Genomic DNA, 15,175 nt, shown 5'->3' with positions numbered 1-15,175 from the left:
GGCTCTGGTTTGCTTAGATTCACGCTCACTGTGGCTCTTAGTAAATGTGACATCCATTAAACTTTTGACAGTCTGGCTCCAAGGACCACTGTCCTCTCCTGCTAAGTGAGATTGATGCCCATGGCTACACACTGCAGAGAGATCTCAATTGGAGGTCTAATCTACAAAGGGAGACAAATCTGTGATTAACATGTCACTGCCTCTCGGTACGGCCGACTCCGTAATTATTCACAATTACAGTTAGAGATCTGGCAAAAACGAAATGACAGAAGCCCTGGCGTGGATTGGAACTCTGGGCTGAATCCAGTCGGCTTAATTTGAGCTGAATCCTGCATCGCTGCTTTGTGGGATTTTTTAAAAGGAGGTTACTTACCAAGCTAATGAGCAGGAAGAAATACCCCTTAATAACTAAGTCATGACCGTGGGTTTTCCCAGGCAGAAACTCTACAGGCACCAGAAACTAGGTTAAGGGGTGTTTAGTATATCCTCTTCTTGCAGGTTTCAACGGTTCTCATTCATTTCCCATATAACAGATAAGGCCATTCAGCGTAAAGTGCAAGGCAATTCATTTTGTTTATGAACGAGTTACAACCATGCATAAAATATTGCACATTCTTGGTACAGCAATCCATTTTCTCTGTGGGGGGGGTGTTGAGCACAATGCTTCTCATGCACACATTCATGCTTCCCTTTTTGGACTGGAAAATATATTTGAAAAAAAGAAAATGATCTCATGACGCTGCGAGATAAAAAATAATGAAATCTGTCAAATTAAATCAGCGATGTGGAGCTTGGAATCAAAATTTGACTTTAATGCTGAGGATGATTTTCTGTGTGGAAAATTATGACAGCAAACTGAATGTGCTTTAATCTCTTCATTTGGGTTAACTATCAAAGATGGCCTGTTCTGGTTGCTGTTAGTCGGGCTTGATTGGAAGCCGGGCGAACACCCAGTCGTAAAGTCTACTTACTCCGGGATCTCATTGGTCAGTTGGCTTGAGTGAGAAGGAAAGACAGTGAAGGACATTCATATGAGACAAGACATGTGCGGACAAAGACAAGAGTGGTCAGGCTGAAGGACGGGACTGCTGGAAAGACGAAAAACAGCAAACACACGGACACACACACGCAGACAAGTAAACGACAGAGTCCTCCAGCCAGTTGTTTGTGAGTTGCGTGTCTCCGTGCGAGCGAGACGATCTGCAGACTGTGGCCCGGCTTTCACACTTTGGAGTGTTTGTGTGAAGAGCTGTGAGACGAAGATATAGAGCCGTATGCTTGATGTCTTTTCAGGTTTGTCACGTAAACATTTTTTGTTGGTGCCAACCTGGAGGCACAGTCTTGCCAGCCTTGTAGATGGATGGGAGAGTAAAAACGTCTCATCGGCTGCATAAAGGGACAGGATCCCCAGCATTTTACACTTGCGTCATCGGCTTATTCCCCTTTCGAGGGCGTTACGTTTTTGAATACCGAGGAACAATCATTCGCACGTTCAAAATAATCATAAAATGTTTCGTCCTGAGTGAGTTCTGTCCCGTGTGTGGTAAGCAGTGGACCACGGGACGGACTGAGCGCGCTCAAGGCAACACTCTCATTGTTAAGCGTCTCGCTAATTAGTAAAATCCTGTCAGGACTGCCAATGAATGGAGGGGACGAGCTATTAGCCGAGCGCCTAGTTCACCCTGAAGCCCGAGCACTGATGGTATCATCACCAGTGTCATAACGGCTTACCAAGGGAGGAGATGGATAGACAGAGGGGTTATTTGGCTAATAGCTTTTTACAATGGAGGTGCTGGATGAGGCTGAATAGATGTGGATGTTCCCCTTGTCCTCTTCCTTACCTCTTTGTAACGGCGTTGTGGTACTCGATGAACGTCCGCCCGTCAAAGGCGATGGCCTCGGTCTCTCCGGCAGACTTCTCGTAGATGGCTGCGACAGAAGGAGGGGGAGAGGATTGTTCAGGGGATGAGATCACACCAATCAATAAGTGAGAGAGGGCTCGGTTATCAGAGCTGAAGGCAATGGAGTGTGAGCAAATGGGGCGGGGGTGGGGGGGAGTGCGGCTGCATCTGTAGTTTTAATTAACGTGAAAGGGACAGCCGGCCACACGCACAAGGTTAATGGCGAAGGCAGTGACTGAGTATGTAAGACAGATCGAGGCAGTATGAGTGTACGTCTCGCAGAGTGACAGGGAGATGATGAAAGGGATGTGCAACTCTTGAAAAGAGCGTTTCATGAATATTCAGCCGACACGTTTCATCATTTTCATAACCGCCGCTTTAGTTTGAAATCAATGGGTAATAGCCGTGACATAAAAGAGACATCACTTGTCTAATATCGGCATCGTTACCTTGCCTACACGGAACACAACTGAAACAAAGGTCTTATAAGCAGATTATAAATGAGACTACGAGTTCATCTACTAGTGACGCGAGCCAGGAACAAGCTGTGTTACGTAAAGCGTCACCGATTTCAGTCCCACTCACACTACACTGTAAAGCAGCCGAAACGCTGCCATGTTTCCCTTTTCGAGTAAAAAAACCAAAAAAACCAAATAATGCTGGATGAGGAAACAGAACGATACGTACAGTCACAATGACTCACTGCAGTTTTTACACCGCCATAATGAGCTGATCTCAAGCCAGCAAGTACTGCTACCCACAGGTTTACCAATCGCACTGATACTAACACATATATTTAGGATAACGAATGGGTTGAAAGCCAATTTGGCTGCGAGGGCGGATAACGACGGCCAGAGATACTCACTGTTCTGGCAGTGCGCCCCAGAGAAACCGCTGAGGCAAACGCACTCGTAGGTGTCCAGCTGGGGGTTGCAGCGGCCTCCGTTGTGGCAGGGCTCCTGGGAACACGGGTGGTCCTGGAACATGGCTACATTGCTGGAGCGCATGGCGTTCTCCTCTCTGAGGACGGGGGTACCCATCAGAATGATCTGGGAGGAGGAGACGCAGGGTTAAAGAGACGCAAAAAGGATTTCTCACACACACAACACACTGAGTGTCTTCTGTGGTTATGGCCACGTTTTTGACTGTCTGAGAAAATAACCCCGATGATGACGTCAGCGTTGTCTCACCTTCAGCTTGGAGACCACCCACATGTGTAGGTGTTTACTAGGCAGTGTGGGTCCAACAAAAACGTCATGTTGCACAGTTGCACAGAAAAATGCATCTGTATCGACTGTATCTACTTTGGGGGAGAAAAAATGATTATGGATGTTGTGGGTCAGGCATGTGTGAGCTGACCAATCAGAGGAGACTGCGTATTTAGGCGGGAGGCACTTAAAAAGACAGGGAGCTATATCAGAGAGTTTCAGAGGGGACAGTGACAGTGGAGCAGCACTGGGCAGAATGAGAAGACTGTGGTTTTTTTTTTGAGCATTAGAGCCTGTAAACCTATTTTATCAGTAAGCCAAAATAAAAATATGAACCTGAAAATAAGCGTGATATGTTCCCCCTCGCACTTACTGGCATGGCAGCAGCTGAATGAAAGTAATGTCATCAGGGCTTCCATCATATGTTGCTGGGCGTGACTTTCTCCAAAGAAAGTTGAAAAAGCAATTGACACTTTTGGACGAAGCCGTCTGCAAGCTCAAGTATCAATATCATAAATAACTTCTTTAAACCTATTTGCATCGACCTGTTTATGTGGTGCTCTATGTAATACTAATTGTTTTTTCGGCTCTCCTCGGAGGGCTACCTTTACAATTCTTATCTCGCTTTTAAACTGCTTCTGCTGTCACATTTATCTGATTTAATTTATTCCCTCTTTAGCAAAGCACTTGAAGATTATCATTTGTTAGCACTCTTGGTTGTTGTCCAAAGGAAAGCACTGAGTTATGGGGCTTTGCGCTCTCCGCCGAATGATCATTAAACCTAATTATCACAACACATCAGAAGCGCAAACAACTGTTTACAATGACACAAATTCTTCTGATATGTGCCTCCTCTCGGTATGAATTCCACATGGTTACCACACAGGAAAATCTGTCGTGAAGTGGATGTTGATAGAACACACATGCTTAACAGGGACATCAAACTGAGACTACATCCCATCTTCCTCATAATTAACTATTCCCTACGGGCCCAGTAAGACAAACACCACATTTAGCTTTTGATTTGCTCGAAACTGTCAAGGGAAAGTTTGCAGAGGAGAACTAATGACAAGTTTTGCACAAACAGTAACATCCTGCCTTTGTTCTACTGGGTTATTTTTGGCACTCAGAGATGAGCTTTTTTGCTGGAAAGTCGGTGGAAAAAAAGAAAAAAAAAAAGACTGGAAAGCTGTCAGGGTAAGATCTGAGAGTAGCGAAAGGGAGGGACTTCAAAAATGTGCATTCTATTATTAGTGCACGCTAATCCAAATGAGCAGAGTCACTGCCCGTCACACTGCGAGCTTATAATGGAAAATCACTAATACGGGGGTCTGTAGTATGACAGCTGGACAGCTAATAACTTAGGGTTTGGATTTTTCTACGAGAGGCACGAGGGCCCGGATTCATTCAAATAAAATGTATGCATCCGTAGAATCCAGTGACACAATGCTGCTTCAACAAACAGCGTCGTGTAAACATTTACCTTCTGGATCGTTCCTTTGAATCCCTCCGTGAGCGCGGCGGCTCTTGCCAGTCGGCTGTAGTCGGGAGCTCCGCCAACGAAAAGAGACTCTTTGAGGTTGAGATCCACGTGCTGGTTCTGATGATTCAGGACACACAGAGTTATGTGAGCTGGAGCTGTGCAAACTTAAGAAAACGTCCAATTCAATCTTCGCTGTCTGCAGTTTCACCTCAGAGGCTTTCTGCTCAGGACTTAGTGGTCTACGGTTTTACTTTGTTGAGCTATGTGCTTGTGTCCAGGGAGCATGATATAAATTGTATCCTTATAAAGAGTGAGATTAATAAACCACACTTGCAGACATGTCACATTCGTATAGATTGTCCCATTAAAAAGAAAGGATTTTCCCATATTGTGGCTGGCAGAGGCTTTGACTGCACTTCCTTGCCTTCTCTCTGCATCAATACACTTGATACATTACAACGTAATTGATTTCTATGTCTCTCAGAGAGAGTGGTCAATTATCCTCTATCTTGGAGACATAAAAAGAGACTACAAAGGGAAATCAGGAGCAGGCTGGACTTGAGATATGGACGGTTCTTTACAGACATCTCTAATGAATGGCTGATCATAAGCACCGACCTTTCAAACAGTTGAGTGTGGCGACACATTAATTGCAATTCATTTGCGCAGCAGACGGCTATGAAATTCGATTCTTTCCACCAAACCTTTGGGACAATTGCTTTGCATTAGCAAGGTGCCGCTTCCTCCTTTCGCAGGGAAGAGCCTGCCCACTTCAGAAGGAAGGAATTAATGGTCTTTATTTTATGTAGAGCAGTAATTGCCAGAGGGGTAAAGTGGAGTTAATTGCTGGAAAAATGATGGAAGGGGCCAAATAAACAGGCTTTGTGCAGACAAGCTGGCACCGGCTATGCTTTTATTTAGGATGGGATTTGGAGTGTAAGAGGCGGCCGTGCTTGGCTGGAGCCCGGGGCTGTGTCACTGCACCTTGAGCCGCTTCCAACAGCGACGGGGTGGGGACCTTGGCCAAAGCCGGCGCATCCAGCTGTGGCTGGCACCTCTGGGCTCAAGCAAAAGTTGTTACCAACTGCAGGACAGAGTCGGCCACCTCAGGCTCTTTACGTACACCTTACTGCTCGGCAACACTCACTGTCTCTGCAGGTGACTGTCACTGAACCCGTTCCCTTGGACTTTTTGGATTTTGTTTGAGATGTCACACCTCCTGAATGTGGTACTCGGCGTACCCGTGCAAGGTTAATTTTCTATGACTCTACGATTGCATGCAATGAAACGGCGCGTCATGTTCTGTTTCAAACAGGTAATAATCGGCACCCGGTGAGAGAGAGAGGACAGCCAGTTCTGTGGAGTGATTCTTGCTCGGTGAGTGTTGTAATGGGGCGAGTGAGTGGGTGAGAGAGTTGAGCGACTTTGTGATGTTATGGCGGACTGTTCATGTTTCAGAAAAAGAAGTGCGAGCAGATGACAAAAGAACAGCCCGGCTTGGCTTGGCACCTCACCGTCTCCTCCGGTATACTTCCTCCCCTTCGCTCGCCTCCCCTGCCTTCGCTCTCACTTCTCGACAGCCACGCGGCACTGGCGTGATATCCCCGCCCACGCCGGCCTAATGAAGACGTTTCTTTGTTGCTAAAAACAATGGCCGTCACAAAGATGACTGTCTCTTCTCCTTCTTCCCACCCACCTTCCCACCCTCTTCCGCCCCCACAGCAGATGGGCTGAGGTGAAAGCCAAACCACGTTCTTTAAGAGCATCTCTACTTCGTGGCTGTGTGTGTGTGTGTGTGTGTGTGTGTATGTGTGAATATGAAATGGCAAAGTTTATCTCCAGACCTGGAACCCTTAAAGCTGCCCGCAGCTCTGCAGCAGCACCTTCTTTTATTTTATTTTTTCATTCCTGAGCTGTTGTTGCATGGAGAGATGGGGGTGAGAGGACGTAGTGAACGACTCAAATGAAATATGGGCTTTGGTGTGACTGGGACTTGTCTCATTACCTTGCGTGATTTCTTATTTCCAGACAGCACATCATAGAGAAGAAAAGAAAATAGGGAGGAAGAGAGTTATTAGGGGAAGACTAGTAAGTGTCTGTGAACAGAGAGGCATGCAGAGCTAGGCGAGTGCAGAAGCTCCACGAAACACACACACACACACACGCACACACACACACACACACACACACACACACCCTGGGCACATCTGTAAGAGCATTAAACATAGCTGCAGTGTAGCACAGACAAGTGAGGTAAGTACATCAAAGGAGACACATTATGCTCTTTTTCTTTTTTTTTCTGAAATGCCTTGTCAGTAGCCCCGCCTGTAAATCCGTGACTTTGAGACATCGCATGATGTCATCTAGTCTCACATTTGCATAATTTATGGTGAGCGGCTAGTTTGGCTAGTTTTAGCGGTGCTGGGTCAAGCGTGTGTGAGCCAACCAATCAGAGCAGACCGGGTTTTCAGCAGCCTTAAAGAGTCAGGGGGAACACAGCATGAGAGAAGTGAACTGTGTTTTTTTTCGAGCATTAAAGCATGCAAACCTATGAAAATTAGCATAATGTGTCTCCTGTAAATAAGAATACATAGAACGTGAAGAGCCCACTTTTTTTTTTTTTTGCACATGCACCCTTTCTTTATACACTGTATGTACACACACAACCCACAAAGCTGTGCACGCGAGTTTACACTGGATGCAAATGAGGCGGCAGGTCTAAGAGGAGCATGCACGAAGCAGCTGGTGCCACTAAGAAAAGATGAAAGGAAAAAAAAAAAATACTCAGCGGAAGAGGGACGGTGAGTTGTGCCACTTAACTCAACCTCATTTACAGACTGCTGCCATTCACTGAGAGTTTTATTCCTCCTATCTGTACCTGTGTGCCTTTTCAAAGTATGTACTATGTGCTCCATCATGCTGGCGGCCGTCGAGCCCTCTTTGATATGTTGAACACTCCCGGCATGCACTTTGTATCCACACATGTGCCTGTGTGTGACCACCTTTGATATGATAGGTGCTTCTCAGAGCAAAAGCCCTCCCAAAACCCCCCCTTAGTTCATAGAGCAGGAGCGGGGGGGCGAATTAGCTGAGAGCCATACTGGATGCTTCTCCCTGCATTGAGCTCCATAACTAGTCCCAGCTCATCCCTCAGCTTTCTCCCCCTCCCCACCCATCTTCGCTCTTCCCCTTGCTCTCCCCTCCTTTTAATAAGATTTTCTGCCTGTGTTGCTGGAGTAAAACACAATTACCATACGGACGATGGGAGGCGGTGGGGGAAGGACGGAGCGGCGCGAGAGAGAGAGAGGGAGAGGGGAAAAAAAAAAAGCGGAGGAGAGCATCGCGTCTTAGTGGGAGATGATGGAGTTGACAGAGTGCATGTTCATAATCACAAATTACACTGTTTAATATAATTGGATGACTTACAGGCTTATCAAACTATTAGATCGCCTTCATTTGGAAGCATGTACCTGCTTTATTGGTCTAGACGCGGGGCTGAGGAGTTTCATTACGACTCCTCGCGCCGCTGCTATCTGCTCTATCTGCCTCCACCTCCCCAGACACCACCTCAAAGGCTGAATTTATAAAAAATTGACTGTATACCAGCAGTAAAAGCTGCTTTTTTCACTCTCTGTATGCAACACCAAGTTTTTTTTGTTTTTTTTTATCTCCAGTGTGTCAGTAAGCTGAAAGGCAGAGTTTATTTATTTATTTATTTATTTTTTTTATAGGGCTCCCAAAATTAAGACAGCTTGTCAAACTGGCCCTCTACACCTGGAGCTCTCCCTCTTACCTTGACGTGTGTCGAGAGATAGCGGCGCATTTCCAAGCAAATCGAGCCCGGCAGAGGCGGCTGGTGTGAACCAGCGTGGATAACCTCAGCAACGGGGGAAAGCTTGCGACTTGAACCCCCCTCGAGGTTGTGGCGACGACATGATCAAACAAGTACAGTATACACGGCACAAGCACGGCTAAGCGGAGTAAAGGCTTTTCATCCCTGCATGCCAAAAGCGACGCAACCATTAGCAGCAGCCTGGTAGTTGCTCTTTCTTACCGGCGCCTCCCCTTTGACGGCGTCCCTGTTGTTCACCCTGATCTCTCCTTTGCGGTGGGAGCGCTCCAGGTTGATGGTGTTCCACACGTTCAGCTGGATCGGTTCCTTACTCCTAAAATGACACGCTCATGTGAGTCATGTGCAACGTATTACACCTGCAGTCTGTCAAAACGCCATCACCCCAGTTAATCTTACACACGTCTTGTCTCAATAGAGTTGTTTTGTCCCCCATCGTGTAAGTTAAACCCTCTCCTAGACGACGACGCTCACCTGATGGTAGCGGGTCCCTTCCCCAGGTCGTAGCGGAACTCCAGGATGCCGTTGTTGAGCGACAGAGAGATGAAGTCTCCTTTTCCATCGGATTTTTGCCCGTTGTAGAAGATCAAACCGTTGGAGTCGTTGGCCATGAGAACCACTGTCATGCTGAGCTTTTGGCTGCAGACACACGCAAGAGTCAGTGAGAACTGTGAGTATGATCAAAAGATTCTTGTTTGCTTGTTTTGGTCCACTGGTGCTCTTTTTTTTTTATATGGAAATGAGTTAGAGATGCGAACAAAAAAATGAAACAGAATGTGAATAAAGAGCAGTTTTGACATGTTGATGTAATGTGGTGCAGAGATATCTACAGAAGTAGATTAACCCGCTGGCTTTGGCCCTTTCCGGTCCAGGCTTCTAATCTAGTGGTGTTAAACAACTCCCCTGGTCCTGGGGCTCCCAGTCAAAACTGCTGGCTGCACTGCTAATTGAGCTAACTGGCTAAGGGCAGCGACAATACGCAGCAGTTAGCAGTAACTCTGGTGATACGCTGCTTCTGAGTGTGAATTTGAAAGGCAAATCCTTACACATCGTATTACTACTTCAGCTCTGTCTGTGGCACAGAAAAAAAAACCTACATGATATCACGTGTTCGCTAACACACAGTCTTAGCCGTGTGGGTTCCATGCGGACCCATGGGACTTACCGCAGGTCGTGCCCGTAGAGATAGAGCCCCTTCAGCTCCACGTAAGAGTCCCCGTTGAACAGCGGCATGTAAGCCCCTCTCCTCTCAGCCACTGGAAAAAAAACAAAGAGACTATATTCATCCTCAGGTCTCGTTTTTTTTTTTTTTTTGTTGCTGACAGAATTGCAAATCCGGGGATAGTCAGTGTATCTTTGAGGAACCTGTCAGCGTTCTGGAAAGAGATGGATTTGTGTTTTCATAGCCTTTGGGATTAAGACTTTCTCTTGACAGAAATTCAAACAAAAAAAAAAAAATTCAAAAACCCTTATGTCAGACTGATTACACAGCCCGCCACAGTATGACAAAGAACCTTTGGAGACATGTAGAGTTTAACACCTCAGCTGGGACCCATGAAATAATGCAGCCATTGTATTTTTGGCAGGCCTTTTTACAAATTCATGTCTTTGCGATGGGCCTGCGTCTGGCTGTCCCGTTTCTGGCTGTCTGGAGTGATTAGGACAGGCACCGTGCCATCCTTCTAACAAGTGGCTTGACATTAAAAATCACTCAAGTGTCACCCGGGGGTATATGTTTATGGTGCTGTTTGCAGAAACTAGCATCATTCGGATGGATATGCAATATTAGACGCTCACGTACGCGCATACACACGCGCGCAAAGACACATACCTATGTAGCAGGCAAGAAAGCTTTTATTCGTAATTGGCTGGGATTAGCTGAGGCGAGTCGGGATGGGGAAGGCAGACGGAGATGAGAGAGCTAATTAGCTATTGTGCAGAAGACTGCTAATGATGATGGCAAGCACCATGGAGGAGAGGGAAAAACAGTCTTGCACACACAATAAGTACACGTGCACTAAAAAGAACTCTATTAGAGCGACGGAGCTGTTCAGAAAGTAGTTTCTAATAGAGGAGTGTGGGGGGGGGGGCTTTCTCTATTTCTGCCTGTTTTCAAAATGAAAGCACCCAGATCAATAAGTCACCAGAGGTCTGGCCAGCGGAGAGAGATGGGTGACCAGGGAAACCAACGAGACGAGCTGAGCCTGACGACCGAGGCGAGCTGGTCAAGTTGAACATTTTCACAATTATCCCTTGAAAATAAACGCCACAGCGGCGATACTTAGGGAGCTGTTGCGTCTGAGGTAAGCTCCGAGGTAATTCTGTTTATATTGTGGCAATGCTGCCTAATTAGTACCTGCAATAAAACCCATCAAAACAATAAAAAAAAAATCAGGAAAGGCAAAAGCAAAGCAGCTCCAAATGCACAAAACAAAACTTTGTAGCGGCACTCGGAGCCCCCCGGACCCGCCACCAATCAATCAGCTCCGCAACCGAAATGCTTCCAGTGTGAATCAGACACACACTGTCTGTCTCTCACACTCACATTAGCTGGTCCCTGGCTTAATTTAGTTAAGGTGCTGAATGTAAAACATTGCTTGAAATTTGAACTCCTCCCTGCGGTTATATTTTCAAGGACTGGCTGAGTTCAAGTGATCCTGCTTTCATCACTAAATTGTAATGATTTACACTATCACAGGGCAGAAGCACACAGAGAAGGAGGCCATTCAGTACTACTGGAACACCCTTGAGAAAAGCCCTTGATGGTGGGTATTGTAGCAGCGAGCTGCACTGACGAACCCTGGCAGAAATGAAATGGAAACCATAGCTCAACTGAACGTGCGTGCACAGAACGTTACACACACTTAATACGATGACTAATTCACCTTCAGGGTTCTGATGAGTGGGCTCTGAGCTACCTGTCTTTTTAACTGTTCTCGGAGCAGCCCTGAGAGAGTACGTCCGCCTGACTGCCGCCTTATCTGTGAGCTCCTGTCTGGGGCTGACACTCTGGCTGACTGACGCTCCCATAAATCACTGCGGGCAGGGAGGACTGATGCGATTAGTCATCTCATTGATTCCTCGTGAAAAAAAAAAAAAAAAATAGCCTTTTGGGACGGGAGACGCTCCCGCTCACACAGCATCGATTTTAGTTCACCTCAATTTATTTTAATCACCTGTGAACTGGGACTTGGAAGGAGGCTAGCCCCGTCTGGAACATGCATGATAGTGTGTTTCTTCTCTGTCATTCACAGTTACAGAAGTCACTTCGGCAAACATTCGTGACAACATCTAAAAAGCCAGGGAGGAGGAAGAACCACGGGGAGACTTCAGAATGCGGCATCGCCGAAAGTGCTAATGATGAACTTCAAAAGCAGCTGAGTCGTGCTCTGGTCTTTTCCCCAGCCGCGGCCCGGTTCTGCCGTGTGCAGCTAAGCAGCAACAACAATGTTTGAACACAACACCTGTGGGCGGATAGGCAGCGAGGGAGGCAGTGGAGGAAGAATGCGGCTTCGCTGCCGCTTACCCGCTAACAAGCGCAGCCGAGTCGATGTGGCGAATAGCCCGACGGGGCCAATCATCTACCTCAGTTCTGCAACCCACCCTGCCACCCTGAAGGCTCAACCCCCTCCTTCCTGTCTCTCTGTGTTTGATCTCCCTTTTCGATTCAGGATGGATGGAAATGTCACAGAGCCGAAAGAAAAAACACAGAAAGGGTGAAACCAGAAGAATCAGGTCTTCCCTGACAAACACTGGAGAGAAAAACTGGACTTTAGATATAGAGAGTTAAAGGGTAAGTCCACCAATTTTACATATTAAAGTGTTTTTACAGGTCTTGGGGAGTACTACTGCACATGTGAGAAAATAGTATGAAGCCTTTTGTGGTTCTGAAAGAAGCTGCATGTGATCTGATAAACTGCCTCCAATGCAGCTGCATCAAAGGTAACTGCAGGCGGCAGGTTTTGAGAAGCAGTCCGCTGGTCTGCATGACACCCCTTTATCAATTAAGGACTCATTATGGACAGTTTTAAACACAAATGATCAAAGTCGAAACAGCAGAACCAGAAATATCGCCTTTTTTTTATTCCAACACACGCGACACCAAGACTTTTCTTTTCAAACCCTGGAGCCAACATTACCCACAGTGCAACTCTGCCACCGAGTGACATCACTGGATGCAATTTACAAGATGGCATGCTGCCTCTTCTGGAGCCACAACAGACTTTATACTTTCTTTTCTTTGAAGATTTTCATGAAACTACAATTTTCTGGTTTCATTTCTCTGCGTGATGTACAGCAGTAACTTATCGTTACAGTGATGGTTCATGGCGTGGACGGCCCTTTACACCAGGATATACAGTGTTTAGTCGCATTACCTTTCTCACAGTGTCTCCCTTCACGTCCCGTTGGACACTCGCATTTGTAGCCTCCCTCGGGCAGCGCCTGGCACTGAGAGGATGGGTGGCACCTGTTGGGCTCGCACGGATCGTGGACATCAGCACAAGTCGGACCTGCGCACACACATGCACACACGCACGTTAACAATGAGAAAACCACCAACGATTCCAACTGTTTTCTCTTTTATGTGAGAGGAGGGGGAGACACACACAAAAAAAAGGGAGGCGAAGCGGGGTGTGAGGATTTCCTCTGTAATGGAGGTCATTTTCTAATAGGATTTGGAAATATTACACGTCCAGATTAAACAGTGGAGAGCCTTCCCGCCACGCGGCCGTGTTTCTGGGCCAACGCCGACTGTGGGAACGGCTCGGGAGCGTCTGGTGGATGATGGTTTTGCCCTCTGCCACAGCCCATCTGAATTCACCCGTCATTACTTTAGCAGTCAGAGCCTGTGGTGAGGAGAGCGCTTTAATGAACCCCGTCCCTGCTGTGCTCACAGGGCTCCCCCTGTTTTTTCCTCACTCATGCTTTTGGAAGCCAGCTCATATCCCTCTCTCTTACTTCTGCCCGACCGACGCACTTCACATCCTCGCCTATCTTTTTAACTCTCTCAACTCTCTCATTCATCAGGCTGTCCTGACATGTTCTCTTCTCCCCCCTTACTCCACCCGTTAACTCCCTCGCTCCCTCTTGTTTTCCCGTGATCCGTCCCTTCCTTCGAGGCCGGCAGTCTTGGCCGGTTTCTAAATTGACGTGATGACAGAATTAACTCGAATGTGAGTCTGCAGGCTATGGTCCAATTCTCATCAACACCGTTCATTTTGCACCATGTTGCCAACACAAATTTGATCACAGCGATGCCTCTTCAGAGCGAAAGGGTTATCTTCGCTTCTGCTCTGGCTTTCAATAACAACAAAACATAAAAGCACCTCGTATACGAACGGCCATTATAATGTAATGTGATGCTTTATTGATCCGCAGTTCAAATTCAAGGAAAACGGCTCTTAAAACTTCTCTGAAAGGTGGCTTCCCTAACCACTGAACCGCCCCCGCGTGAGTATCAAATCCCTTACTATTCGAGCGTAAAAGTTAACTCTGACAATTAATTTGATTCTGGTGTGAAACTTTCAGCAGTCGGCGGCGGCACAACCAGCGAGGGGCACACTTGACTAGGCCCTGATGGTGTCTGGTCTTGACTATATTCCCTCTGAGTTGCTTGTTAGTTGGCATCTGCTGAAGGGAGAGGAAAGAGAAGGAACGGATGTGGGAGAGGAGATGGGCCAAAGGCCGCTCACTGAGCATTTGGTGGACGTTTTTCATGTTTTCTGCGCCGTGTCAACATTTAATCTCTCGTTTCTGTGTTGGACACAGATTTGATGGTGTTGGTGTTTACAAAAATCACTTCCAGCACTCCTGCAAGGGGCATGAGTTACACTGTCAAATTAGGCTGTCAAGCTTACTTAGGATTTTCGGGTAAGTCATGACCACAGTGAATCCCAGCAGAGAAGGCAAAGTAGAGCTATTTTAACAAGGTGTTAGAAAGTTCGCACAAGAATTTACATATTTCCTACTTAAAGCCGAATAAACTTCTCAAAATGTCCAGGAGTCACTGTGTGACCACTAAGAACGCTGCTTTGGTCGCCATCTCACCCCAGAATCCTTTGCTGCACTTGCAGTGGAACATCTCTGCCTCCTTGACCTGGCACGCGGCACCGTTTTTGCAGGGATTTGGCTGGCAGGGGTTGTTGCCACATTCGCCCACGCCGCTGCCATACAGACTGTCGCCACCGCTCTCCTGCAGGTTGAGCACGCGGTTGTTGACGTCCAGCATGCGGATGCAGCCGACCAGACCTGTGGCCACAGCTGTCCTCTCCCTCACACTGAAGTGAAAAAAAAAAGGAAAAGGGGGGAAATGTGATGTTTTCAAAGAGCCTGCAGTTACAATTATTACACTACCAGCCCTCAGTTAATAACACAGAGCTGAGAATAAGGAGCAAGCTCTACACTGTATACTGTATAATATCATCTGAGTTTGTTCAGTTTCTTTCCAGTATCAAAATCCGTTCAATTATGGAGCCACCAGAGTTTTACTGACAGTATACTGACATGATTCTAGACAGTGGTAGGACAGTACAGTTCTACAATATAAGGCCATAGTTTACATAATAATAACACTTTTTTTTAATCATTTGTTTAAATTATTTAAATGACGTTCTTTTATTACAATCAAAGGCAGCTTGTGAAACTTACATTTCAGCGATATCTTACACATTGCTCCCTTAAGAATGTAGGGTGAAAATCAACCAACTCTTAAACTCTGAAAAAAGGTGATGAT

The 15,175-nt window shown here is 46.6% G+C and overlaps 1 protein-coding gene across 6 annotated transcripts in view; it reads right to left on the bottom strand.

Moving 5' to 3' along the window:
- Positions 1 to 15,175, bottom strand: part of agrn (agrin) — a 271,031-nt gene that overhangs the window by 11,537 nt on the left and 244,319 nt on the right. For 3 of the 6 annotated variants that reach the window (XM_037104080.1, XM_037104082.1, XM_037104083.1), the window contains 9 exons: positions 14,491 to 14,720; positions 12,819 to 12,953; positions 9,608 to 9,698; positions 8,917 to 9,081; positions 8,647 to 8,758; positions 6,598 to 6,609; positions 4,593 to 4,709; positions 2,767 to 2,950; positions 1,842 to 1,929 (listed from right to left, as the gene is read on the bottom strand). In XM_037104080.1, coding sequence (XP_036959975.1) covers positions 1,842 to 1,929; positions 2,767 to 2,950; positions 4,593 to 4,709; positions 6,598 to 6,609; positions 8,647 to 8,758; positions 8,917 to 9,081; positions 9,608 to 9,698; positions 12,819 to 12,953; positions 14,491 to 14,720 — 1,134 coding nt within the window. The remainder of the gene's footprint in view (positions 1 to 1,841; positions 1,930 to 2,766; positions 2,951 to 4,592; positions 4,710 to 6,597; positions 6,610 to 8,646; positions 8,759 to 8,916; positions 9,082 to 9,607; positions 9,699 to 12,818; positions 12,954 to 14,490; positions 14,721 to 15,175) is intronic. The other 3 variants (XM_037104081.1, XM_037104084.1, XM_037104085.1) reach the window with 1 other exon arrangement.

Source organism: Acanthopagrus latus, chromosome 7 (genome assembly GCF_904848185.1).
Source record: "Acanthopagrus latus isolate v.2019 chromosome 7, fAcaLat1.1, whole genome shotgun sequence".
In the NCBI taxonomy this organism is placed as follows: Eukaryota; Metazoa; Chordata; class Actinopteri; order Spariformes; family Sparidae; genus Acanthopagrus; species Acanthopagrus latus.
This window is presented reverse-complemented; position numbering and strand designations above follow the sequence as displayed.